Below are 27993 nucleotides of genomic sequence, written 5' to 3' on the forward strand. Positions count from 1 at the left end.
GAGCATCCAAGGAGGAGAATCGACGTTTCGGGCATGAGCCCTTCTTCAGGAACGTCGATTCTCCTGCTCCTTGGATACTGCCTGACCTGCTGCGCTTTTCCAGCAACACATTTTCAGCTCTGATCTCCAGCATCTGCAGTCCTCACTTTCTGCCTAAGTTGGAGAATAATCACTTCAATAACCTGTCAATGCGATTGGTAAAATTCTGTAGAAGATGGTAGAATATAAATGAAATTGGTTGCTAGGACTAAAATGGAAGTTGAGACAGTGGCAAGTTCTATTCAGGTTAGTAGACTTTGGTATAGGTTGCTTGAGTTATAATAAAGCTAGTAAATTGTCACCAAGGCTGGTAGAGTGGCACAAAGACTGATGATATTGATGGCTGTACCATCTCTTCGCCTGTAATTAATAAGCTGAGCAGAGCATTTTCGATACTGGACACCATTTCCTTGACAACAGGGCAGATTAACTTAGATTCACACAGCACGGAAAGACACTTGGGTGGCATGGATAGTTGAACCAAAGTTTCCCAAACTAGTTCCAATTGCCTGCATTTGGCCCATATCCCTCTACATCTTTCCTATTCATGAACCTATCCAAAGGGGTTTCAAATGTTGTAAGTGTACATATCTACTACTTCCTCCGGCAGTTTATTCCACATATGAACTACCCTGTATATGAATAAGTCACCCCTCAGGTCCCTTTTAAATTTTTCTCCCCTCATCTTAAAAATATGCCCTCTAGTTTTTAACTCCCCCCATCCTCGGGAAAAGACCTTGTTATTTACCTTACCTACATCCCTAATGATTTTATAAACCTCAGGTAAACTCAGCCCTCAAATGCTCCAATGAAAAACTTCCCAGCTTCTCCTTAAAATTCCCAACAACATACAGATAAATCTCTTCCAAACCTGCTCCAATTTCACATCCTTTCAGTAGCAGGGTGACCAGAACTGTACACAGTACTCCAAATGTGGCCCCACCAACATCCATACAACCTCAATGTCCCAACTCCTAAATTTAGGCAAGAACACTAAATGCCTTAAACATCTTGTCTGCTTGTGTCACAACTTGCAAAGAATTATATACCTGAACCCTTGGGTATCTCTACTCGACAACACTACCAAGTGAGTTTGGGAAGTTGAGCAGCACTTTGCCCAGTAGACTTGGATAGTGATTTAGTGATATTCTTATAGCCAGCACAGAAATTTATTTCTGGTAGACCACTTAAAATATTCTCGCAAACATTCAGTGATAAGTGGATCCCAAGTTGATAACCACTGGCTTAGATAATACTGGTGAGATTAAAGCTTTAGGGCTGAATGGGAAGAAAAAAAAAGTCAACAAGAAAAAACCAGCACGGCATTCATTTTTATTTTCAAGAGGGTGTCCTTTGGCTTCTGATTGTAGGTTTGGCACAAGTCTGTTCAACAGCTCATTAATACTTGCCAATTAAACCCATAGAAAGAAGCAACCTGCATGAGGCATTTGTGTGGCTCGAACAGATTGAATCATTTACTTTGGAAAAAGTAGGGAAAAACAGTACAAAAACAGCAAGATCATTTCTGTAATACCAAGCAGGTTCATAGAGAATCTGATATTAATTACATTACATGCATCTTCAATTATGTTAAACACAGCCAGCAATTTTAGGAATTTTATGTAAGTCAAACTTTTATTTCATGTACAGTATACACAAATTTTAGGATTGAACAAGAGGCCAGCAACTTTAAGAGGTAAACAGTACAACAGCAGTCATAATAAATAATTTGGCTGAAAACAGTACTTGTCCATAACCAGTGTCTTTTCACGGCTGCTGTGCTTTGTCTATTCTGCATTCCAATGATAAGTGGAATGTAGTTTATTTCCTAACCCTTTCTCATCACTGGGCTGACATAACAGCAATCATCTAAGCAAAAAAAAAAATCACTTTCTTCCCTGATGTTTGATTGGCAGTCTTTTGTTTTAAATTATGCAACATATCCCTACAATAATTGAGTCTCATACTTCACTCGCATCTGTATCATCATCGAGGTACTCGTCCTCCATTGGTGCATTGCCATTTTGAGTTGTCCACTCTTCTTCATCATACTCAATGCTGTCATTGTCTTCATTGAGATCACTATCAGCATCAACAGCAGCAGCAGCAGCCGCCACCACCAAGTTTTCCACTACTGGCTGCTGTGGAATATTTCCATTGTTATTGACAAACGCTGTGCTTTCATTCTGATTTTCCTCAATGTACACTCCCTGATGGCACATTGGGCATGTATCCTGAATGTACAACCACTTGCGTAGACAAAGGGCATGGAAATAATGGTTGCAAGGTGTGATGCGTGCTGAAGTGGTGAACTCCTGGTAACAAATTGCACACACATCACCAATATCATGCAACCTGTTGCCTCTTACTTCTGGTAGAGAGTTAATTTTCTTCACTGCAGTCCTCCTGTTTATAAATGTTTTCCATCCATTTTTAGCTTGCAAATAAATGTTAAAGTAAGCATGTAAGCACATCATACAGGCACGAATCTTACTACCAGATTCAAACATCATTGTGTAAGCGCCATTTCCAAACATTATCACTCCAAAAATGAACTCAATAACATTGCCTGTTGAACGAACATAGTAAATATAATCATCTAGTTTTTCCCATAAAACATTGTAGTACCCATCAATTATAAACAGAGTGTACACAGTAAGGGAAACAATTACTTTTAAGCACAATTCGACACAGAATGCTGTCACAGCAAAGAGCCAAGTGTTCAGTGTGTGGACCTGCCACAAGGTGCAGCTGAGTACAATTGGAAGAATGAAAAGGCTAATGGAAACCATGAGAACAGGCAAGTGTCTTCTGAAGGAGGAAACATGGGAGGCACTAAGTGACATCAGCACAGGATCTGTCATTCCATGGATAAAATGCAGGATTGCAGTCAACAGAAGGCACATGTTGCGACTGAGGCGAACTAGTCTTTCTTCAGGTTCCAGTCCACTCAAACCTGTCTGAAGAGCTAAAATGAAAAATAAAACAGGGGCCACAAATCCTAAGCGTTTATCTTCTTCCTCAGTCGACCCAATGAAGGCTAAGATTCCAAGTCCCAAGTAGTGTGCTAATGATGAGATAACTGCACTCATGCCCAAGACGGTCAATGTTGAGTCACACCCACTTATAATGAGATTACAGAGCACCTCCCAGCTGTCACTCCAGGAAATAAAGTAGCTTTTGTTCTCTGAATCACCTTGTGTCACTTTAACAACATAAACTAAAATAATAGCCTGTGCCACTAGCCGAGTCAACCAAAAAACCCTCAGTACATCTGGAAAACGAATCCTCTTCCACGTGTCCTCCACTATAACTTGTAATCCATATATACGATACATGTGCCGTAACAGTAAATAAACATATCTTATTGTATAATAAAACCATTTTAAATTCAGAGTTACGTAAAATACAGTCTGTGCTGTTATATACATGCCTGAAAAGGCAACTAACAGATTTTGAATATCTGCTGGTAACTCCAAGGCCAGGCTTAGTATAGGCAGTAAGAAGTTTACCACAGTCAATGCAGAAAATACTGATGGAATGCTCAGTAATGTTGCATACCCAATGCCAATTGTGAGCTGAACTGCAATAAGGGCCAACCACAATGTCGGGCCATTGCGTGGTAGTAACTGCATCCCAAACACTGCAGAGTAGTATGCATTGTAGAAATCAATGTGAAGTGTGGTGTAGTAGTTTACTAACACAGAAGTTGCAGCAAGTAGAACAACACAGCCAAATGCGTACAGTCTGAAGAGTGCTCTTTGGGATAAGACAAGGATAACACATGACAGTAACAGACCTGAAAAAGATTGGAAAAAATATTTAAATTTAGTTTCAGTATATTATAGACAATTCTGAAATTATTCTTACATTATATAGATAAAGAGTTAAACTCCAAGCTGAACGACCAGTGTTTTACAATTTACAATTTTCCAAAGTTCAACAGTTCTTTCTATTTGCTTTCCCTTTAGTATATCTAAATTATCACTTCAATTGTGTGTTATGGTAGCAAGTTTGATTTTATCATTCTCTGGGTAAAGAAATTTATTCTGAATTGCTCACTGGATTCAGACCATAAGATCATAAGACATGGGAGCAGAAATTCGGGCATTCAGCACAGAGTGTGCTCCACCATTCAATCATGACTGATAAGCCATTCTCCCATTTTCACCCCATAACCCTTGAGCCCCTGGCAATCAAAGAAGCTGTCTTCAATGACCTGGCCTCCACAGCATTTTGTGGCAGTGAATTCTATAGATTCACCACTCTCTGGTTGAAGAAGTCTCCCCTTATCACCATTCTAAAAGATCTTCCCTTTAGTTTAAGGCTATGCCCTCAGGTCCTAGTCTCTCCCATCAATGGAAACATCTCCCCAACATCCACTCTGTCCAGGCTAATCAGTAAGTTTCAATTAGATCCCCCCGATCCTTCTGTACTCTATTGAGTTTAGACCCAGAGTCCTCAAACGTTCCTCATATGTCAAGCTTTTCATTCTGGAGACCATTCTCGTGAACCTCTTCCGAACATGCTCCGGGGCCAGTACATCGTTCCTGAGATATGGAGCCCAAAACTACACACACTCCTCCAAATGTGGTCTGACCAGAGCTTGATAAGAGCCTCAGATGTATAGCCCTGCTTTTATATTCAAGTCTTCTCAAAATAAACACCAACATTGCATGTGCCTAACTAACTACAGACTCAATCTGCAAGTTTATCTTGAGAAGATCCAGGACTAAAACTCCAAAAAGTCTCTTTGCATTTCAGACTTCTGAATTTTCTCCCCATTTAGAAAACAGTCCATACTCCTATTCATAACAAGATGCATTATCTCACACTTTCTCACATTGTATTCCATTTGCCATTTCTTTGCCCACTGCCCTAACTTGTCCAAATCCTTCTGCAGCATCCCCACCTCCTCAATGCTACCTGTCCTTCTACCTACCTTTGTATCATCGGCAAACCTTGCCAGAATTCCCTCAATTCTTTCAACTAGATCAATAAATGTATAAAGTGAAAAGTTGTGGTCCCAATACTGATTCTTGCAGAACACCACTTGTCAGACTACCATCCTGAGAAAGTCCCTTTTATCCCCACTCACTGTGCCAGACAGCCAATCTTCTATCCATGCTAACAGTTTGCCTCTATCACCATGGGCCCTTATCTTACTCAGCAACCTCCTGTGCAGCATCAAATCAAAAGCCTTCTGTATGTCTTGATAGATAACATCCATTGGCTCTCCTTGGTATAACCTGCTCCTTACTTAGAGTCATAGAGATGTACAGCATGGAAACAGACCCTTCGGTTTAACCTGTCCATGCTGACCAGATATCCCAACCCAATCTAGTCCCACCTGCCAGCATCCGGCCCATATCCCTCCAAACCCTTCCTATTCATATACACATCTAAATGCCTCTTAAAATGTTGCAATTGTACCAGTCTGCAGCACATCCTCTGGCAGCTTATTCCATACACTTACTACCCTCTGCGTGAAAAAGTTGCCCCTTAGGTCTCTTCTATATCTTTCCGCTCTCACCCTAAACCTATGCCCTCTAGTTCTGGACTCCCTGACACCAGGGAAAAGACTTTGTCTATTTATCCTATCCATGCCCCTTATAATTTTGTAAACCTCTATAAGGTCACCCCTCAGCCTCCGACACTCCAGGGAAAACAGCCCCAGCCTGTTCAGCCTCTCCCTATAGCTCAAATCCTCCAACCCTGGCAACATCCTTGTACATCTTTTCTGAACCCTTTCAAGTTTCACAACATCTTTCTGATAGGAAGGAGACCAGAATTGCATGCAATATTCCAAAAGTGGCCTAACCAATGTCCTGTACAGCCACAACATGACCTCCCAACTCCTGTACTCAATACTCTGACCAATAAAGGAAAGCATACCAAACACCTTCTTCACTATCCTACCTACCTGCGACTCCACTTTCAAGGAGCTATGAATCTGCACTCCAAGGTCTCTTTGTTCAGCAACACTCCTTAGGACCTTACCATTAAGTGTACAAGTCCTGCTAAGATTTGCTTTCCCAAAATGCAGCACCTCGCATTTATCTGAATTAAACTCCATCTGCCACTTCTCAGCTCATTGGCCCATCCTCGAAGAATTCTAGCAGATTTATCAGGCATGACCTCCCCTTGATGAAACCATGGTGTCTTTGCCCTACTTTACCATATGCTTCCAAGGATTCAGAAATTTCATCCTTCACAATGGATTCCAAAATCTTACCCACGACTGAGGTTAAGCTAATCAGCCTGTGATTTTCAGTCTTTTGCCTTACTCCCTTTTTAAACGGGTGTCATGTTAGCAGTTTTCCAGTCCTCTGGGCCACTCCCTGACTCGATCAATTCCTGAAATATTATCACTAATGCCTCCACTACCTCTTCAGCTATCTCCTTTAGAACTCTGGGGTGTAGTCCATCAGGTCTAGGTGATTTATCCACCTTCAAGCTATTCAGTGTTTTAGCACCTTCTCCTTGGAGATGGCTACCATACTCAGCTCTGCCCAGACTCTCAAACTTTTGGGATATTAGTCGTGTCTTCCACAGTGAAGACTGAAATAAGTGGGTGGCACAGTGGTTAGCACTGTTGCCTCACAGCGCCAGAAACCCAGGTTCAATTCCCACCTCAGGCGATTGACCGTGTGGAGTTTGCACATTCTCCCAGTGTCTGCGTGGGTTTCCTCCGGGTGTTCCGGTTTCCTCCCACAGTCCAAAAATGTGCAGGTCAGGTGAATTGGCCATGCTAAATTGCCCATAGTGTTAGGTGAAGGGGTAAATGTAGGGGAATGGGTCTGGGTGGGTTGGGCTTCGGCGGGTCGGCGTGGACTTGTTGGGCCGAAGGGCCTGTTTCCACACTAAGTAATCTAATCTAATGAATAATTGAGTTCCTCAGCCATTTCCTTGTTCCCCAGTGTCATTTTCCAGCAGTTCAATGTCCATTTTTGCCCTTTTATATATCTAAAGAAACTTACAGCCTTCCTTTATATTACTGGCTAGCTTACCGTCCTATTTATTCTCTCCCTCCTTATTTCTTTTTTGGTTATTAGTGACTAACTCATTATGGTGCCTACTTCTGCCATCACTTGCAAAGGGAAATGTTTCTAAAATTATGAAAGGCAATTTAAAGAATTGTAGACAAAGTAGAAAGAGCACAGCTTTTCTCTCAAACAAACAAACAAACAGCATAGACAACAGCTCAATGATCACCATATGAGTTGACTGCATTTCCACTTTCCAAATAAGGAATGTAACAGACCTATTGCTTCCCTTTAAAATTGTGGTAAATAATCTTGCATAAGTATGGTCCAGCAGAAAGCAAGAAGAAATTAACCAGTAATAATAGCATGGAGACACAAAAACTGAAGAAAAAGCCATAAGCTATTACACTAACAAAAAGGTAGCAAAAAAAAATACAAAAAAGTTAGGAATTTTTTTTTTTAAAATGACAAAAAAAACTACAAAATTAAGCCAAGGAATAGAAAAGAAACAAAATGAAAATCAGGTTAGGAATGTGATCTCTAAAGGGTGCACAGAGTAAAAGAAAACATACAAATTAATTATTTTGCTTCAATAATTACTCGTGAGACAACTTAGGTGACCTGATAGCCAAATGAGATCAATAAAGACAAGGCATTTAAAATTATTTTACAATTCTCTCTCTCCTTTTCTAACTCACACTGGGAGAAAGTAAAACAGTCAGCCTGGATAGACCACACTTGTGCGTATTAAAAATAGTCAGCAAAAAGGCAATAGGAGCATCTGTATAAAAATTAATCAGAAAAGCTAATACTGCCAGAGGACTGGGGACAGCTAATGTAGTTCCAGTATAACAGGAATTGGTGATAGTGGCACTATTATCAGACTAGCAATTCAGAATCCCAAACTAATGTCCTGCAGCTATGGGCTCAAATCGTACCATAGCAGAAAGTGAACTCTGAATTCAAAGACTGGAATCAAAAAAGTTAGCCTAACGACCTAACAATCATGCAATCACTGTCAATTCTTGTAAAAACCCATCTGATTCACTAATGTCCTTCAGGGAAAGAAATTTATCTGACCTATAACAGACCTCAGCAAGGTGGTTGACTCTTAACAGTCCTTAAACAAACAAACAAACAAGTCTAGCAAGTCATTCAGTTCCAGTGCAATTAGGGATGGGAAACAAATGCTGGCCTAGTCAGTGACATCTACACCCAACAAGTGAAGAAAGAAAGCCAAGTAATCTAAAATTGAAGTTAAAATAAAAGAAACCAGAGTTCTGAAATAAAAACAAAGTGCTGCTTAAATCTAGGCAGATCTGGCAGCATTTGTGGTGAGTGAAAACAAGTTTGATGTGATTTTCAGAACGGTGTTCAGATTATCAGATTCAAAATGCTAACTCTTTCTCACCTGAACCACCCCACCCTCAAACAGTTGCTACTAGATCTGCTGAGTTTCTGCTGTACTTTATTTTCATTTCAGGGAACTACAGACCTTAAGTTATCGAAATAAGAAAAAAAAAAGTAGTTACCATATAGATTCCAACAGTGAAGATCATGCTTTATTAACAGTTTATTACCACATTCAAAGCAGGATGTGGTGACATTTAAAAGCTAGTCTAAAGGCGACTATGTAACCACAGTCAAACATCATTGTAAACCAGATTTTTCAACATCCTTTAAAGGAAATCTTCCATCTTTATTTGATCTAATCTACATGCAACTCCAGACCCACAGCAATGTAGCTGACTCCTAACTGCTCTCTGAGGGCAATCTAGAATAGGCAATAAATGATGGCCTAGCCAGAGATGCACAAAGCCCCATGAATGAATAAAGAAAAAAAACACAGTATCCACTCTTAAATGGTGACCAGTACTCCAGATGTGGTCTCACTAGCATCTTGTGAAGTTTCAGTGTGACTTTCTTACCCTTGTCTGCCGATCCCCTTGAAATAAGGGCCAACATTCTGACCCATTAGCCATCCTGACCACTTGCATCTGTGTGCTATCGTTGTGTTTCATGCACAAGTAACTCCAAGTCACTTCATGTTTCAGTTTTGTTCAGTTTAGATTAGATTAGATTCCCTAGAGTGTGGAAACAGGCCCTTTGGCCCAACCAGTCCACACCAAACCTCCGAAGAGTAACCCACCCAGACTCAGTTTTCTCCATCTAACTTCTCTTTTATTCTCCCTTCCAAAATGAACTATACATTTTCCCACATTATACTCCTCTCACCAACTTCTTTTCCCCGCTGACTTAACCTCTCCCCATAAAGTGTTTGTATCCCTCTCAACATATTTTTGCTTCATTGGCAAATTTGGTTACAGTACATTTGCTTCCTTCCTCCAAGTCATTACCATATATTGTAAACAGTTGTGGTCCCAGCACTGATCCTTGTGGAAGAGGTTACCAACCTGAAAAAGAACCCATTAATCCCATGTGCTGCTTCCTACCAATAGCCAATTCTCAATCCATGCCAAAATACTCTCTCCAACACAGGGTTACCATAAGATAAAACCTATGGTACCTTGTTGAATGACTTCAACCCATTCTGGTTCAGACTTCTTCAAAAACGTTAGCAATATTTGGCTAGACAGCTGGTTTACAATACAAAATGTGGCCAACAGCAAGGGTTCAATTCCCACACCAGTTGTAGTTTAACCTTCATGATAAGCTCATGTTATTTCTCTAATGAGAGCAGCCCCTTGGTCCAGCAAGGTAATGATGACTATTCTGTTTGGAAAGAGTGGGGAGGGCTCTACATACTACTACCACCAGTTTAGTCTTTTCCCTGCTATTATTTATCTCCAAAATGCATTGTTCAACAACTAGACCTGGATTGTTTCTCAACTGTCCTCATTTCATCTCTTAATAACAGCATTACTTCACAAAAAGGTGCTGTCTTCCTAAAAGAAGGAATATCTCTGAATGTTAAGTTCCCAGTTCTGATCCCCATGTAACAAAATCATATTAATTTACTTCAATTTGCACCATCACTTCACCTATCTCATTCCAAATGATTCATGTATTTGATACAAAGCCTTCAGGCTCATCTATTTAGCGTTTTTAATCAAGCTAATACTCTAATGGTCTAGGCCATTACGCCTTAATCTGTGAACAATTTAAATAAACTTTCATGTTGTCTCATCTAATTCTAAATCAGAACCATCTCCATTAAATGTTTTTCTAGACTTCTCTTTAATACATATTATTTCCTTTAAATTATTCTGATAATTGCAATATTGCTAAAAATAGACATTTTGACAGTTTCGCATTTTGCTGACATCAGCACAATTTGCAAGAATACCAATTTAAAGGGAAAACCAACACTGGCAATACATGAGGATAGTGCTGCCTAGTTGCCAAGTGACTGACTGATACATAGATACGTAGCCATGAAAAATGCACCAGTTAATGACGATTAACTGCCTTGCTTAAACTTTAAACCGGGCAGATTGATTGATTTGTCAAAGTACTGCCCTAAAAGAATAGCCGGTGATCATCATTTATTTTGTAGAGTTAGGATTGTCAGTTGGGCTCTAACATTTGCATGTATTGGAAGGTGCTATTAATATGCAACATCTGGGTCTTTGCACTATTTCAACTCAACAAAACAGATGACAGCCAGTTCACTTGTCAGGGTAAATGCTTTGGCCTTCTTTAAAATTGGCAGTTAAAACATCATTGACTGGTACATTGGAAGCACTGCCACAGACAAATCAACATTCTCCTCCCATATAGTATTAATGTTGGGTTCCTCAAATTTGTATTTGTCAACTGTCCTGATCAGCATTAGATGAAACACTTCAACAAAATACCACATTTTTCAGCAATACTCAAGTTCTGTACTAACCAAACAAATACATGGTATCTATAATTGCCAAAAGGCAAACTGCCTGTACTAAGTAAAAGATTCATGACTAAGGTCAGGAGACAAGTAGCATAATAGACAGGAAGCTAGTTACAAGATAGACGACAGAGCAGGTTGCATCTCCCACAAATCAGTACCAACATTTGATAACTGACTAGAAACAGCACTCTACCAAAATGGAGTACACTTGCTAGAAAATTAGTAATTCAACTTTAAAGTATAATTTTCTTGCACAGCAGAGCAGTTAATCACTAATCTGATGAACCAATCACTCCTCAGAACAGGCACCACAGGCCAAAATTCATTATTCCCAACTGCAGGTATAACCAATTTGGAAACTGAGGACTGTTTCAGATTAAGAGAGTTTTGAATCAGAAACTAAGCTCACAGAACTTCAGTGCTAAGTGGTTATGAGCACAATTCACAACCTTGTGGTACTTGTTTGAGTCCACAGAGATTGAACTAAACTCATGGGGTAACCTCAGACCTTATTGTCATAGATAAGTACAGCATGGAAACAGATCCTTCTCAACCAAAGTGAGCCTAACCAAGAAAACGATTACTTGTAGTCAAAGAAATTAACATGACTTTCCTGGGTCACCTGTGTTTTTAGGAAAAGGTTAATGGAATCAGCAAATAATTTGCAGTTAACTGTATTTCCAGAAAGTTTAATGGCTGTAAAAACTACCTTGCAATCAAGCCTAGATCCATGCAGCAATATTTCTATCAATATCTCGAAGCCTGCATCCCCATTCTAAATGATTAAAGACTTAGCAGCCATTCTAGGTTTGACTAATACATCACATCAGTTATGACACCTTGATATTTTACTTATAAATTCTGTGTCCTACTGTACTTTCAAATAAACCTGTTGACTATAATCTGATGTCATGAGATTTTTAACTCTATCAACATGGACGATTGAAGTTATACTTCACCGACAGCATGAATGTATTTTCTAATGCAAATTAAACTATTAAGAATTCATCAAGTAAGGATGCTGGTTTCCACCATTGTAATATGCTCAGATGAAAAATAATGCCGAGCAGCACGTTCTTGCAGGTGACACTACCATGAATAGATAAAGGGAGAACAGCTAAATTGCAAAACCGTTTTCATGGATTGTAACTTTGCCTAAAACGTAGAGAAGGGGAGTACAATTAGAATATTTTAAAAGCGTCTGGATAGGTATACAAATAGTAAGGTTTAAGAGGAATGTGGGCCGAATTCTGGCAATTGGGACTGGCTCTGATTGGAATGTCTGGGATGTGCAGACAAGTTGGACCAAAGGGCCTGTTTCCATTCTGTATGACTCTAAATAGGAAATGCATGGAGAACGAGTGCTTCTTGAAAGAATGACTGTGCTTGGACTACATCATCTCCTTGTAAGTAAACAACTGTGGAGCTCAGCTGACACTCGTAACACCAGAATCAACTGATAACTGCAACAGGCACTAAATTCATCCCACAGAAGAAGGAATGAGTCAAGGATCATGCAATGGAACCCATAACCAAATCTGAAGCAGTAAATCTGAGCACATGAATAGTCTTATTACAACTACCAACAGATAAGGTTTTACTCAAAATACTTATCAGGAGTTCTCACTTCTAGATTATTAACCAATTATTAAAGCATCTCCCATCTCTCCCCTATCCACTACAAAAGCTGCTGCAATTCAAAAAGGTAGCTCAACATCTCCTCCAAGATCACTTGGGATGGGCAATTAAATGCTGGTCTAGCCAGTTGTGGCCAGATCATGTAAAATATTTTTGTTAAAAATTTTTATCTGAAAATATTTCAATTATTTCCATGATATTTTATAGAAGACTGTTTTATTTTGCTGTTTCATTAAAATGAAAATTCAAATTCAGAGTAAGTAATTTTACCTGGTTCTTTTATCTCTTCTGATCCCTCCACAATGACTGATTACATTTCTGCTTGACATGCATTACCAATGAGCAAAAATAAAACCCATAATTAAATTCCAGGAATGTGATACAATATTGACATTTTCACCCATTTTCAAATCCCACAATGGGTTCACCCTTACTGCGTCCGTGTCATCCCACAGCTCTATTAGCTAAAATCTTGGTACTCCTCTAATTCCACACCTCATATGCACTGATTTTAATAACCTAGGCATTGGAGGCCACAGTGTCTGCTGCACAGAATGAAGTTCTATAATTTCCTCAAACTCCTTTGCTTCTCACTCATCTAATATACTTCTTCAAACTTATTCCAAACAACATGGTTTCTGTCAACTGTCCTGATGGCTCATGTACATCAATGCCAACTTTTGCTTAACACTACTGAGAACCAACTTAGCACGTTTATTGCAAATCGTTCCATGTAACAGTTTCAAAAGCCTTCAAAATTAGCAGATGACTGTATACCTCAAAATCTACCCTACAGTAAATAAATCAAAAGACCTTTTTTTTCCTTCTCTTGGCAGCATGGTTAATAAAGCAGTATTCTCTACTCTATTAATAGGGGGCAAAGAGTAGAACAATAGGGAGGTGATGCTCAACTCAAACAAGACACTTGTTAGACTGCCAGGCAGAGTATTGTGTAAAGTTGTGGTACTACATTATAGGAAAGTTACCAGTACATTTGTACGAGTGCCGAAGCGATTTACAAAATGGTTCCACAAATGAGAAATTTTAATTGGGGATACAACTGAAAAATATGTGACTGTTCTCCTTGGAGAGAAGGCAGCTAAGAGGAGATATGATAGAGGTTTTCAAAAAACACACTGCATAGAATAGATCAAGAATTGTTCCTGCTCAAAAATAAAATGACAAGAGTACAGATTTAAAGTGATGTGCAAAAGAACCCAGGATGATGAGATAAACAAGACTTCAGTGAGCAGTTAGGATATTGAATGCACTACCAGGACATGTAATGGAGGTAGGTTAACTGAGGCATTCAAGGTGGCACTTCATAGTATTTTAGATGGAAATGGTACACAGAAATATAGGGGGAAGCAGGAGATTGGCACTAGATAGGAGATCTAGTATAGGCATGATGGGCAAATAGAATCACATTGTTACAGCAAAGGAAGCTATCAACATGAAATGAAAATAACTCAAAATCAGTGCTTAGAAAATTCCAAAATTTGGGAACAAGGTACCAATGATGTCACAGATTTGTTGATGTTGCAGACATCAGTATAAATATTTAAATATTTAAAGTGATAAAATTCCAGAGTGCACAAAAAATGGCAGTATGCAAAATAGGGTGAAACAAGGGATTTCAAGTCAGATGCGCAGATTTTACATTATCAAGGCCAAATGAAACCGAGTATAGCAGTAGCGAGTGGCCTGATAAGAAAAGGAGACTATGGCCTTCTAAATTATGAAAGAACTATAATTTATACCAGGGAAGAGTGAAGGATCAGGATGCTTTGCTCAATGGTACTGTTAAGTTCTAGAAGCAGTTGGGACTAAGAAAGCTCTCACTAATGTGATAACTCTGACAGTCTCATTAGTAACAAGGAAGCATTCACAATATGAAAATGGGACAACAAAAAGAGTCATTTATTTGAAATTTCTATCCCAAAATGTTCAAAGTTCTAGTGACAAACAAAAAGGTACAAGTGAGTGGACCAGATTTTACAGTAGTAAAGGAATATTGCCCAATTACACCACTGATAGTTGACAACAAAGCTTTTGCAAAATTTACAGTAGAAACTTGTTTGAATCAATAGGATAACCTTTCCAGGGAATCTGTGAGCAGACCAAAAATGTGAAGTTTTCAGATACAAAACAGCACAGAAGGATGTCATTCGAGCCATTAACTCATGCTGGACAGCTCTCTGCAGGGCTGCTGAGTCAGTGCCAATCTCCAATGTCACCCATGGCCCTGAACATTCATCCCTCAAATGCCCAGCCAATATCCTTTAGAAACCATTGGCTATCTATGTCCAATTCCACTAGCAGACCATGACAGGTCATTCCACTTTACAAAAACTTTGTTCCTTGCTCCTGCCCTCTCCCCCAAATTTAAATGTGTCCTCTCAGCCTTATATCAAGCTCCCTTTGTATTTATGTCCAAGCTAACAATCTATTAAATTCATGAAATACAAATCAGAACACTTCATTTAAGATATCCAGCACCTGGAAAGAGAAAACAGTAGAGAAACTCAGAAGCACCTGTGGAAAGAGATAGTCGTATTAACTGAGTCCAATACAACTCATTTTCAGAATGAAGAGTCATATTGGTCTTGAAACCTTAACTTGCTCCGAAAAAATTTACCCTGTATCCTTAGGCTGTGACCCAGATTCTGAATTCCCAGTCATTAGGAACATTCCCCTTGCATTTACTCTATCTACACCTTTTGTTAAAATAATGTAGGTTTCTATGGGCTCTCCCACTCAATTAAATTCAAGCAAGTATTGTCCTAAATGACTCAATTTCTTTTCATCAGTCACTTCTGCCTTCCCAGAAATCAGTCTTGTGATTCTTATCCCCACCCCCACCACCCCCCCCTCCTTTAAAATTCCTTGTAACTATTGAGACCCTGACAGCTGGGAGGCAATGCATCATTTGAGGGTCTTGTTTACTGCCTCAGAATAGTCTACCAGTTCCCCAAATGAAATTCCACCAGCTGCCAAAATGGAATTTAAATGTTGCCCCCAGAGCATTAACCTGAGCTAATAGACTACTTTCCAGCCTTCTAACCATTAAACTGCCACCAATCCTACATGCTTTAATTTCACATGCTAATCTGAGGAATTGTATCAAAAACCTTCCAAAAAGTCCAAATAAACTACATGCACTGGCTCCCCCTCACCGACCTTAGATACTTACAAACCTACTGGAATTTTTCAAGCATGATTTCCTTTTCATAAATCCATGCTGACTTGGTTACATCCTGTCACTGCTTTTCAAGTGCTCTGCCATTAATTCTTCAAAAAGGGACTTCAGCATTTTCCTTATCAATGTCAGGTCTATAATTCCCTGTCATCTCTCTAGTTCTTTTTTTTAAATTGTCGATTTACATTAGCTACCTTCTAATTTATAGGAATTATTCCAGAGTCTGTAGAATCTTGAAAGACAACCAATGCATCCAATATACCTAGGGCCACTTAAATACTCAGGGATGGGCAGAGAAGTGAAAATTTAACTAGCAATAGTATCAGGACAAAGTATCAATTCAGGAAGCAATTGCAAATTTTGAGAACCTTTGCCTATATACTTTAGTTTTTGCTAGCTGGAATAACCTATGCCAAATTATTTTACTTGTGCAAGATTTAATATATTCCAAAGTTACTTCACTTAAATCCCCAGGACCTAAATCAGGTGAACCCTAGAACTCTCTGGGAAGCTGAGATATTTGTATCATCGATAGTCACAGGTGAGGTGCCGGAAGACTGGAGGTTGGCTAACGTGGTGCCACTGTTTAAGGAGGGTGGTAAGGACAAGCCAGGGAACTATAGACTAGTGAGCTGGACGTCGGTTGCAGGGAAGCTGTTGGAGGGAATTCTGAGGGTTGGGATGGACATGTATTTGGAAAGGCAAGGACTTATTAGGGATAATCAACATGGCTTTGTGCGTGGGAAATCATCTCTCTCAAACTCGAGTGAGAACAGTTTCTTTTCCACTTGAGTTTTTTGAGGAAGTAACAAAGAGGATTGAAGAAGACGAGCAGTAGATGTGATCTATATGGACTTCAGTAAAGCGTTCGACAAGGTTCCCCACAGGACACTGGTTAGCAAGGTTAGATCTCACAGAATACAGGGAGAACTAGCCATCTGGATACAGAACTGGTTTAAAGGTAGAAGACAGAGGGTGGTGGTGGAGAGTTGTTTTTCAGACTGGAGGCCTGTGACCTGTGGAGTGTCACAAGGATTGATGCTGGGTCCTCTACCTTTTGTCATTTATATAAATGATTTGGATGTGAGCATAAGAGGTACAGATAGTAAGTTTGCAGATGACACCAAAATTGGAGGTGTACAGCGAAGAAGACTCCCTCAGATTACAACAGGATCTTGACCAGATGGGCCAACTGGACGAGAAGTGGCAGATGAAGTTTAATTCAGATAAATGCGAGGTGCTGCATTTTGGGAAAGCAACTCTTAGCAGGACTTATACACTTAATGGTAAGCTCCTAGGGAGTGTTGCTGAACAAAGAGACTTTGGAGTGCAGGTTCATAGCTCCTTGAAAGTGGAGTCGCAGGTAGATAGGATAGTGAAGGAAACGTTTGGTATGCTTTATTTTATTGGTCAGAGTATTGAGTATAGGAGTTGGGAGGTCATGTTGCGGCTGTACAGGACATTGGTTAGGCCACTGTTGGAATATTGCGTGCAATTCTGGTCTCCTTCCTATTGGAAAGATGTTGTGAAACCTGGAAGGGTTCAGAAAAGATTTACAAGGGTGTTGCCAGGGTTGGAGGACTTGAGCTAGAGAGAGGGGCTGAACAAGCTGGGTTTTTTTTCCCTGGAGCGTCGGAGGCTGAAGGGTAACCTTATAAAAAGGTTTATAAAATTATGAGGGGCATGGATAGGATAAATAGACAGTCTTTTTCCTGGGGTTGGGGAATCCAGAACTAGAGGGCATAGGTTTAGGGTGAGGGGGGAAATAAATTGCAACATCTAAAAGGCATTTGGGTGGGTATATGAATAGGAAAGGTTTGGAGAGATATGGGCCAGGTGCTGGCAGATGAGACTAGACTGGGTTGGGATATTTGGTCAGCATGGACGGGTTGGACTGAAGGGTCTGTTTCCTTGTTGTACATCTCTAGGGTTTTGGATCAGCAGGAGTCCAAGTGGCCACAACTTGCAATCCAGTAAAAATACCTTACACATTGAAGTGCTGTTATCTAATATCTTTGCAGTCAAACAACAGACTGCCAATACACTACAATATAACTTGTCAACAGCTTTGCTGCCTATGATGCAAAGATTGATAGATAGATAACACAATTACAACACCTTACAGATATGAACAGCATTTTAAAATTTACAAATAGTCAACCCTCTTGCAGTGCCACACATGACTATGGGGGGCTATAAAAGGCAAGGGGTGGAAAGGAGATTTTGAGGAAGTGGTGTTCAGATCAATGATGGCAGGCACAGACACTCAATGATATAACCATCAGGAAAGAAAAATATGGATAGTGGTAGCTGTTGATGGATGGGATGATTATTAAAGCAAAGAAAAAAGGAGGAAATAAGTGAAGGGGATTGCTAGAATCTGGAAACCTCCCAGAAGAGAGTTTAGCTTCCCAAAGGAATACGGGCACCTGTGGCCAAGCCAGGACTTTTTGCACATCTCTAACCACATTTTAAAAATGGTAGTGAGCTGCCTTCTTAAACAACAATACTAACAGTTCTATTAGGATCTGAGTTCCAAGATTGTGACCCAGCAACAGTGAAGAAATAACAATTTGGTTCTAAGACAGGATGGTATCGGGCTTGGTGGAGAATTTATAGGTGATGTTGCCATGCATCTGCTGCATTTGTCTATCTATATGGTGAGATCACAGGTTTAGAAAAATGCAGTCATAGGAAGCTTGATAAATTACTGCAATGCATCTTTCAATGGCACACGCTCTCGCTACTACGAGTGAATAGTGTGCAAAATCAAACAGGCTGCTTTGTTCTGGATGGTTGAGTTACTCAAGTATTTTTATAGCTGCACCCATCCACATATGCTTCACTTGAGTGAACTAGATGGTGGAAGGCTTTGGGAAGTCAAGAGATGAGATACTTGCCACAGAATTCAGAGCTGCTGACCAGTTATCATAGTCACAGCATTACATGACTGGCCCAGTTTGAAACAGTCACTGTTTGGCAATTAAGATACAAAAGTATTACTTATCAGTGAAACCCTAGCCAGTTATCCAGGTCGCGCTGCATTTGAACAAGTGCTGCTGCAGTGCCAGAGTCATTGTGATGTGTGCTGGATATTGTGCAATCAAACATTTCCACTTCCGACATCAGAGAGATAATCATTGATTAAGAGAGTTGATCTAGAACACTACCCCGAGCATCTAGACCCTCTTATGGTAGTATTCCTACCTCTGGATTGAGAGATCCAGGTTCAAGCCCTCTCTGCTCCAGAGTTGTTACAACATCTGAACAGATTGATTAGAAAAATAATTTAAATAAAGAAAGAAAACCTAAGGGATCTGGGGGTACTGAAAGACTAGGGCTCAAAGCCTATCTGCTCGAGGTGTGTAGTAATATCCATTAAAAGTAAGTTTAATAATAAAAAAAATTACCCTGAGAAATAGATCAATGGTGGTGTGGCTTAGCTCTGCCTAATCAGTTAGCTCAGCCAAATAAACAGAAGATCAGGAATTAATTTCAGTTGGACCATGTTAAAGATGCATCTGTCCCACATGCATCTTAACAGGCTGGTGAACTAACTATAAACAAGAAACAAGTCAGATTGCAGCCAATCATGAAAGAGTTGAAACAAAACTTTGACTAGAAAACATATACCCAGAGGAAACTGGAACTTTTGTGGTGCATTGGTAGTGTCCTACTTCTGAGCCTGGAGGCCTGAGTTCAAGTTCCATCTGCTCCAGTGGTGTGTAATAGTTGATTGAATATATCTACCCTAAGAAATTAGGGTTCTTGTGGCACAGTCCTCGTGACCCTTCCTCTGGAAGAAAGGTCGAGATTCAAGTTCTAACTGTGCCATGGGTGTGCCATCAAATCTCTGAACAGAAATAGATAATATCAATAAAGGTGAACCAGAACAACTACCCTGAGGAATTTCTGAAGATCCCAGGACATCACTTCAACAATCATCTTGCTGTATGCTTCCACTGAGCGTTCTTTCCCCTTAACCCCAATTTCAGTTTAGCTCGGACTCCTTTACGTCACACTCGGTCAGTAATGTCATGTTGTCAAGAGCAGTCACTCTCGCCTCTGGAATTTCGCACTTTTGTCCATGTTAGGGCAGAGACTGAAATAAGGGTAGAGTGGAATGGCCCTGGCAGCACCTAAATTGAGCATCTGAGAAGGGATTATTGCCAAGCAGCTTAATAGCACTGCTGAAGACTCTTTCTATCATTCTAGGTGAGAATCAGTAGCAAATCCCAATAGGATAGATAACAATGGGCCAGGTTCAAATTTTCTTGCATTTTGTGAAAGGACGTATTTGGTCATTTTTCCATATTTTTTGCCAGCCTTCAGCTGTTATAATTTTAATGTAAAATAAAATCTACTGAATGGACAAAAATAATCATCCCATGAAATTGTTTTGGACTTCTAGTATAAAGAAAGTACTAGTAATCTATTTAGTGTCTACAGCTTCCATAAAAGCAATGATAATAAGAAATGAAATTAAAGCTCTGGTATTATTATTCACACATCTACGATCGCGACGTGACTAAATTGAAACCAGATATTTTCCTTTATGTCCAGCATCGTTTCATTCACAGGAAATGAAGAATATGACTGAAACATGGGTGACCAACGGCTGCCAAGAAAAGCCACCTTTACCACCTGCAGTACATTATGGCTACATTCTGGAGGGATAAAAACTACAACTGCTGCCTCGGATTTGTGGCAACATACATGGGAACTCTGCTTCAAACAAAGGCTGCTTTGGTGGATTAGCCACATCCATGGGATGGAAGAAAGTCACGCTCAAGGCTGCCAGTCAACCAGTAGAGCATCTAAGACTCAGCTGCAAAATACTTGCAAGTGTGACATGAAGGTTCAGAACTTTGCTTTTCAGAGTCATTAGCTGGCAGAACAATAAAATAAAAAATGGTGGCATCTCCCACGGACTTACTTACACAACTACTGGTAGGTACAGCAGCTTGACAAAGGGTCCCAATATCAGAAACAACTGTAACATCACTTGGTAGCAGTACGTGCTGAATGTGTGCCAAAACCTGCTCCTCAATGATTGACCTTTACAGCCAAAGTACACTTAAATGGATCTTTTGCTGCATATCTGTTATCTCTTGGAGATGGAAGCATCATCAGCGTTTGGAAGAATTTGTCCAGCACAGTTTATGACAACAATATTAAATAGATTTCACTGGACTGAACTTCAATCCCAGTTCAAATAGACAAATGTGTCAAAAATTCAAAGATATTGGGACCAGAACCAAGAGCTTTGACAAAGCCATGACATTCTTAAGCAATGGCTCTACAATGACCCAGCTGACTGATAAGATAAAAATGCACACTAAAAAGAGTTATTGACATACAAATGGAAGCATTTCTTCACTTAGCTACATCTGTTTTTTGGTTAAGGGGATTCAAAACAATCAATAAAGCTCTCTTTCATAATTAAGGGAACCACAGTTTTGGCTATTAACACATGGATTTCAAAAGGTGACAGTCTGACAACATACCAGCCAACAGATTAACACGTGTTCATGACATATACCAGACTGAAGGTCTTTCTGAAAAGATTGATAACTGTAAAGCCATGGACAACCAGGAAGTTATCAATAGCTGTGATCAATTTAAATTATCCTGAAACTCATGACCTAAGAGCTTTCTCAGAATTCAAAATAGTAAAATAACATCCACTTCCACAAATTGTCTCATTGTACACATCTTCCCAATCTTTGGCCTTCTCATTGGAGGAAAACTACTTAAAGACACTAGTCAGATTGTGCAGTCCTGGTCCAACTGCATGTTTCTTGTGGAATAGTTGCACCAAGGCATGAGGGATTGACTAAAAATAGACAATTCTAATAAGTGATGAATGTCCACAAAGACATACAAAAGTATGTAATTAGGTTCACTACACTACAGTGTGGAAACAGGCCCTTCGGCCCAACAAGTCCACACCGAACCTCTGAAGAACAACCCATTCCCCTACATTCACCCCTGACTAATGCACCTGACACTACGGGCAATTTAACATGGCCAATTTACCTAACCTGCACATCTTTGGACTGTGGGAGGAAACCGGAGCACCCGGAGGAAACCCATGCAGACATGGGGAGAATGTGCAAACTCCACACAGTCAGTTGCCGGAGGTGGGAATTGAACCCGGGTCTCTGGCGCTGAGAGACAGCAGTGCTAACCACTGTGCCACCGTGCCGCCCGTGGTTTGTTTTTAATTTCTTTCTGTGGGGAGTGTACAGGTGGAATGGGGCAGGTCAGATATTGAGCTCTTCTTTCTTCTCAAGAAAATCACACATGGAATTGTTTTACAATGCACTAAATGTGCAACTGGGATTTTTATTTCCATTGATCGATGTTAATAAACAGGATAGGGTTTTTGTTTTTAAACTTGTATTTTTGGTACTTTGTGGATCAGAACATGTAATCTCCTGAAAACAAGAGAAACCTCTCACCCCTCACATTCAGGAAAATTACGTAATGGTTAGATTAATGGAACTAGTAATCAGAGGCAGATAAATAATCTAGAGTTTCAAGAAATTTAAGGCTATTACTCCATATTTTAAGGACATGAAGATATACAAAGCTATTAAAAATGAGCCAATGTAAAAAAAAACTTGGCCTACGAACATCTTTAGAGAAAGCAAACCTATTTTCTCAATCTATTTTGAGTGGGTGTGACCCTTCCCCTCTCAAGTCACTCGATTGAATTAAAATCATTACAAGAATAAAAGCATTGAAAACAGGCTGTAATGGTTCAGCAATCCCACCATCTGATACCCAAATATTCATTCTGTGGTTCTTGCGCATCAGATTCCTTGCTGATTTTCTCCCCTTTTTTTCTATATATTTTCAGTATGTGTGAATCATAACTGCCTTTGAACAAACTGACTTGCTAAGTCACTTCAGAAGGACAGTCAAGAATCAACCACATTACTGACCACCTGGAGTCAAATGCAGGTTAGACTAGGCAGATTTCCTTGCCTCAAGAGCAGTAAACCTAGCTATGAGATTAGCTTTCAACTCCAGATTATCTTTATTAACTGCATTTAAATTCCACCAGCTCCATGATGGGATTTCACTCATGTGCCAAAAATATTTGCTTGGCGTTTTGGATTATTAATCCAATGAATTACCAAAATGTCACCATTACCCCACACATCTAGTTCTCTCAACAAATAAAAACAAATTGGTTGAGAAACACAGCAGATCTGGCAGCATCTGTGGAGAGAAATCAGAGTCAACACTTCAGGTTCAGTGACCCTTTACTACTTCTCTACCACTATTTGAAAGTTTACAGAATACTCTATGGAAACTTCACATCTTATTCACTGATAAAGCTACCTCCAAGAACCTCAAGTACTTTCTGCAATGACAGAATGCCTGATGAAAGCAGCTTAGAAACACTTGTTAGATTAAAAATGCAAACAATTTGTTGTTGAAACTCACTTTCCAGGAAGGTACAAAGCTGTTCACTGTTACGCAGTCACACTAGCCCGTACAGTTCATCTCTTAAAATCTTTTTTGTCCACTTCAGAGTAACTGGCATTCTTTTAACACTTCCTTGCATTTACTACCTGAATCTGAAAAAATATGATCCCTTACATTTATCCTCCCTGCAGCTTTACCTTCAAAATTAAGAAATCTCCAATTCAGTGGAGTACTTAGGAAATGCTGCAAAATAGATTGGATACTCACCAACAATACCTGCACCCTCCACCTCAGAACTTTGATAGCCAAAAACAGCTAATTTCTAACAGTTTCTTACATCACTTAGAGCTTTCGTTCATTGTAGTACCTTTATGTCTCTGCAATGCAAAGATCTTTAAAGTAGCATAATAATTACAAACACTTTGAACCACAAATTTTAGACATCATTACAACAATGCGTAAATGTGTAAAGACATATGTTCTACAAAATACAGTAAAATTTAATGTCAAGTATCCAACAAAGAAAATGCTTCAAAATTAAAATTGTTACTGGAAAATTTTAAAACTTGGTTCATGTGAAGCATTTTTAATTTATGGCAAAATATTGTTTGTACTTTTAAATTGTCAATTTGATACAAGTTTCACCTGATCATCTGCTCTAAAAAATGCATGCACCTCTGAACAATAAAGAAAAATGGTCAAAACCTCAAATCTTGATAGCTGTGCTTTGTCTTGATATTCTGTTTATGAGGAGGTTGGGAATAGCAGGGGTGGGAAGGTGGCGTCTCAATTCATGAAACAAGAAGCACTATATTAAGGCAGCAGAAAGGATGAATAGCACGATCACAGGGCTTTAAAGCACTCAGAGCAGGGATGGTAAAAGTGACAAAATATTGATTCAAAAGCCAAAAGTACAGTAACAGTCAGGAACTGTTTCAAAAATTACAGGTAAAGAAAAAAGCTTCACAAGAACAGTGTAAAATAAAAAGCTAAAAAGCACACATAGATGTCTGACCCCAAATAAGTGCTCTTTATACAAAGGTACAGAGTGTACGGAGAAAACTGAATTAATTGCAGACATCAACTGAACTTGAAGGAAAAGTAAAACAGCTAGTTAAATTCTATATTGAGAAAACACTGACTTCAGTGGGATGAAACACTATCCACAATAAACATCGCAAATTCCAAATTCACTAGTTACTACACCAACTAACCCATGAGTGGAGCTTGCAATATGGTTCAATTACTCTTGGTCAAAGAGGTGTATTGGATACACAAGGACTTTGTCTCTGCAAACAAAAGCCTTGCATCTTTTCTGAATCACCTCAAAACACAGTTGCCTTTTCCCCTGTAGTAATACAAATTGTTGAGACTGTTTGAAATTTGGCATTCTGTGTTTGTCCTGATGAGTGCAAGACAACAAGCTTCAACAGCATACATCACTTCTTAGTAATAAATAAGAAAGATAACAGAAATGAAGAAAATAATTAAAGATGGGTGAATTGAAGATCGCAAACTGAAAATTGAAAAATGTTAGTCGAAAATTTGATTGAAAACTTTAAAAGGACGATTCAAAAGTATTGGACAGTGGAGTGTCTAGGTTTTTTTTAATCTATATGGACTGCCAGAAGGCTGTTGATGAACCCTCTCAAAAGAAACAACTAACCAAAGTTGAAACTCATGGAACTGGAAATTATTAACTTGATTAGGAAATTGGTAGAACAGCAGCAGACAGAGGGTAAGTACTCAAAATGCTGAGGCTGATTAATGCTAGGTATCCCACAAGAATATGCATTGGAGCTTCAAGTATTTGCTGCATTTTGACTGATTTGATGATCAAATTCATATTCTCAACTTTACTATGACACAAAGATAAGCAGTGCAATGTTATGGAAATACTGAGAATAATTGTAAGAGCACATTGTATCAAATGGATCCAAAAAGGACAGAACAGGGTACTGTCCTTAATGAAAAGCTAGAAATAGTGTAGACGCAAAGAAAATTATTAGATTATTAAAATGTTGTGAACAGATAAAATAATCAAAAAGATAATACAAGTATGGTGTTTATATCTAGAGGACTAGAATACAAAGGGGGTAGAAAAATATGATTCAGCAAAACTCTGTTCAAATCCCTCATTAAACCACATCTGGACTAATGAGTCATTCTGGCATCACACATCAGGGAGAACATGCCAGTCTTGGAAAGAGTGTGGTATAGATTTAACCAGAATGATACTGGAAAAATCAAAGATTAAATACAAAAAGAGATTACACAAACCAGAATTTAAAGAAAGGTAAAAGGAGCAGGTTTTCTTCAACATTTTCTGCATATCGTACACTGATTGGATAGTTTTTGGACTGGGTTAGATAGCTTATGCATTGACAAGGGAGTCAAAGGATATAGGGAACAAGCAACAAAATCAGAGGCCACAATCAGATCAGTTACGATCTCATCAATGGCAGAGGAGACTCAAGGGCCCAGAACAGTCTACTCCTGCTCTTAACTTGCACATTTGTCTAGGCTGGAGTGAGGAGGCTTCAAAAATACTACCTTGTTTCAGTTTTTTAAAAAGTGACAGCACATTTTTGTTGCAGTCTTCTCTTTACTCTTATGTTACACCTTGGAGAAATTTAAAGTATCACTCCTTTACACATTTTTGCTTTTGTATTCTTATGGCTCCTTCCATTTTTCAATACAATAAGTTAGTTGCTAGAGCCCAAAGTTTGCTTAACAATACAGGAGGCCTCAGAGAAGCACCCTCAACCTAACCATCTTTAACTGCTTCATCAATGGCCTTCCTTCTTCAGGAGTGAGTTAGCTCAGTGACAGCTGCAGAGTGTTCATTTCTAATGGCTCAGAGAAAGAAACATGAAACAAGACTAAGAAAACATTGAAGCATGGGCTAAGTGATAGATAAAATTCATGTTGATACACAAGTGCCAGACAAAAATCATTTCCAGGAGAATCTAACCAATAACCCTTGACAGTCAACAGTAATACCATCAAGTGCCCTAAAAGGGTAGGATTTCCTATTTTTCACAAACCATACTGTACTTGCCAGAAAAATGCAATGGCAACAAGACCCAGTAAGATGGTAAGTACTCATTAGTAAATGACTCCTCCTAAATTCCCAAAATCTGGCTACAATCTACAGAGAAGGTCAAGAGTTGATGAAATACTTTCCTCTTGCCTGAATAATCACAGCTCTAACACTCAAGTCTGACACCATCCAGCACAAATGAGAGGTAAGTCACCCCATATAAAGTTACTCCCTCTACCAGCAATGATTCCTGATAGAATCTAAAAACTTTATGCAGAATCACTATGACAGCACTTTCCAAATTTACAATCTCAACCTAAAAGGTAAGTTTCAAATAACTCAGCACAAATCTCCTCTCAGAGCAGCATATCTGAGAGGGTCCCTACCCTCAACTGGGTTTGAACTAATACTTCAAGTCGCCAATATTCCTTCCTTTCAGACATTCAAGGAATACAACTTGCGCTCTTTTTTCTGTAGATAAAGAGAGGTTATCATGTAATGATGAGCCATGAGGTTATGCTGCAGCTCTATACAGCCCTGATTAGACCACAGTTGGAATACTGTGTTCAGTTCTGATCGCCTCATTATAGGAAAGATGTGGAAGCTTTAGAGAAGGTGCATTGGAAATTTACCAGAATGTTGCCTGAACTGGAGGGCAAATCTTACAAAAAAAGGTTGAAGGAGTTAGGGCTTTTCTCACTGGAGTGAAGTAGTATGACAGATAGCTCAATAAAGGTGGGCAAGATGTTGAGAGGTATAGACAGAGTGGATAGCCAGAGACGTTTTCCCATGGTGGTATCACAATGGGCATAATTTTAAGGTATTGGAGGAAGGTTTAGGAGAGATGTCAGAGGTAGGTTCTTGGCACAGTAAGTGGTTGGTGAATGGAATACGTTGCCAGCAGTGGTGGTAGAGTCAGATATATTAAGGACGTTTAAGTGACTCTTGGATAGACACATGAAAGATGATACAATGAAGAGCATGTAGGTTGGTCTGATCTTAGAGTAAGATAAAAGGCCTGCACAACATCGAGGGCCGAAGAGTCTGTTCTGCTCTATGAAATAAAGACATGCCCTTCCCTTTGATCACCGCTGCAAACTGGCCACGCAGGGTGTTTTGTTGGGCAAGCCTTCTCTTAACTAATCCAGAGTTGTTTTGCGATACCACACGACGAGGATGTTTAACTATTCGGACAGGGCTACCCTAATTCACTGGGGTTCCGCGTTGCTCATTCTCCAGTCGCAGTCTGGTCTCCTCCCGCAATTACTCACCCAGTAACCGCTGTGATACCTGTCGAGCCACCGTGGACAGGCTCTCAAGGCCGTCAAAGTAGGAGTTCAAGATGGCGTCGATGACGAAGATGCAGGGGACCCGCAAGGCCACGTCCAGGACCCCGCGGAGGTGACCCCCCATTGACAGCCACTGCGCCGACATGGGTAAGCACCGGCAGCGCTGCGGCCCGCTCACCACAAAGTCCGCTGCTGGCTGACCGGGTGGCTCGGCCAGCCGGCCGGCCGGCGTGTAAGTGCCGAACGCCTTTTTATCTGGCTGGCGGTAAGTCAGCTGTCGGCCGGGTGTCGCTGTCCCGCCGCGTCCCTCCGTTTCCTCCCCATCGCCCGGGCCACCCGCTGCCTACCGTGACTCCTACTCAACGCGAAAGGCGCGTCACGTAGACTGACGCGTCACAATCGGATGGAGGGTGATTGAGGAAGAAGACGCAGTGACCTCACAATCACATGGAGGATGGAACGTTCAGCGGGATCGCCCGCGTGTGAGGGACACGCACAGAGTTCTGAGT

At 39.9% G+C, this 27993-nt stretch overlaps 1 protein-coding gene across 2 annotated transcripts; it reads right to left on the reverse strand.

Annotated features, from left to right (window-relative positions):
* Positions 1–1655: 1655 nt before the first annotated feature.
* rnf139 (ring finger protein 139) lies at positions 1656–27987 on the reverse strand. Of its 2 annotated transcripts, XM_072570422.1 has the most exons (3): positions 27467–27597; positions 23420–23529; positions 1656–3838 (listed from the first exon to the last, which is right to left on the reverse strand). In XM_072570422.1, the coding sequence occupies exon 3, from the start codon at positions 3672–3674 to the stop codon at positions 2001–2003; it is 1674 nt and encodes a 557-aa protein (XP_072426523.1). In that variant the 5' UTR covers positions 3675–3838; positions 23420–23529; positions 27467–27597; the 3' UTR covers positions 1656–2000. The 2 variants fall into 2 exon arrangements, with proteins under 2 accessions (XP_072426523.1, XP_072426522.1); XM_072570421.1 differs by lacking the exon at positions 23420–23529 and having other exon boundaries at positions 27467–27987.
* Positions 27988–27993: the final 6 nt, after the last annotated feature.

The sequence above is a fragment of the Chiloscyllium punctatum genome, chromosome 5 (assembly GCF_047496795.1).
Source record: "Chiloscyllium punctatum isolate Juve2018m chromosome 5, sChiPun1.3, whole genome shotgun sequence".
Classification (NCBI taxonomy): Eukaryota; Metazoa; Chordata; class Chondrichthyes; order Orectolobiformes; family Hemiscylliidae; genus Chiloscyllium; species Chiloscyllium punctatum.

Bases quoted from the DNA above. Each gene is read 5' to 3' on its own strand.
- rnf139 (XM_072570421.1), bottom strand. From the start codon at position 27,629: ATGTCGGCGCAGTGGCTGTCAATGGGGGGTCACCTCCGCGGGGTCCTG. The intron at 3,839-27,466 runs GTGAGTAATTGC...AATCTTTTTCAG, and splicing joins GGTATCACAGCGGTTACTGG to GTCTGTTACTGTCATGTGTT.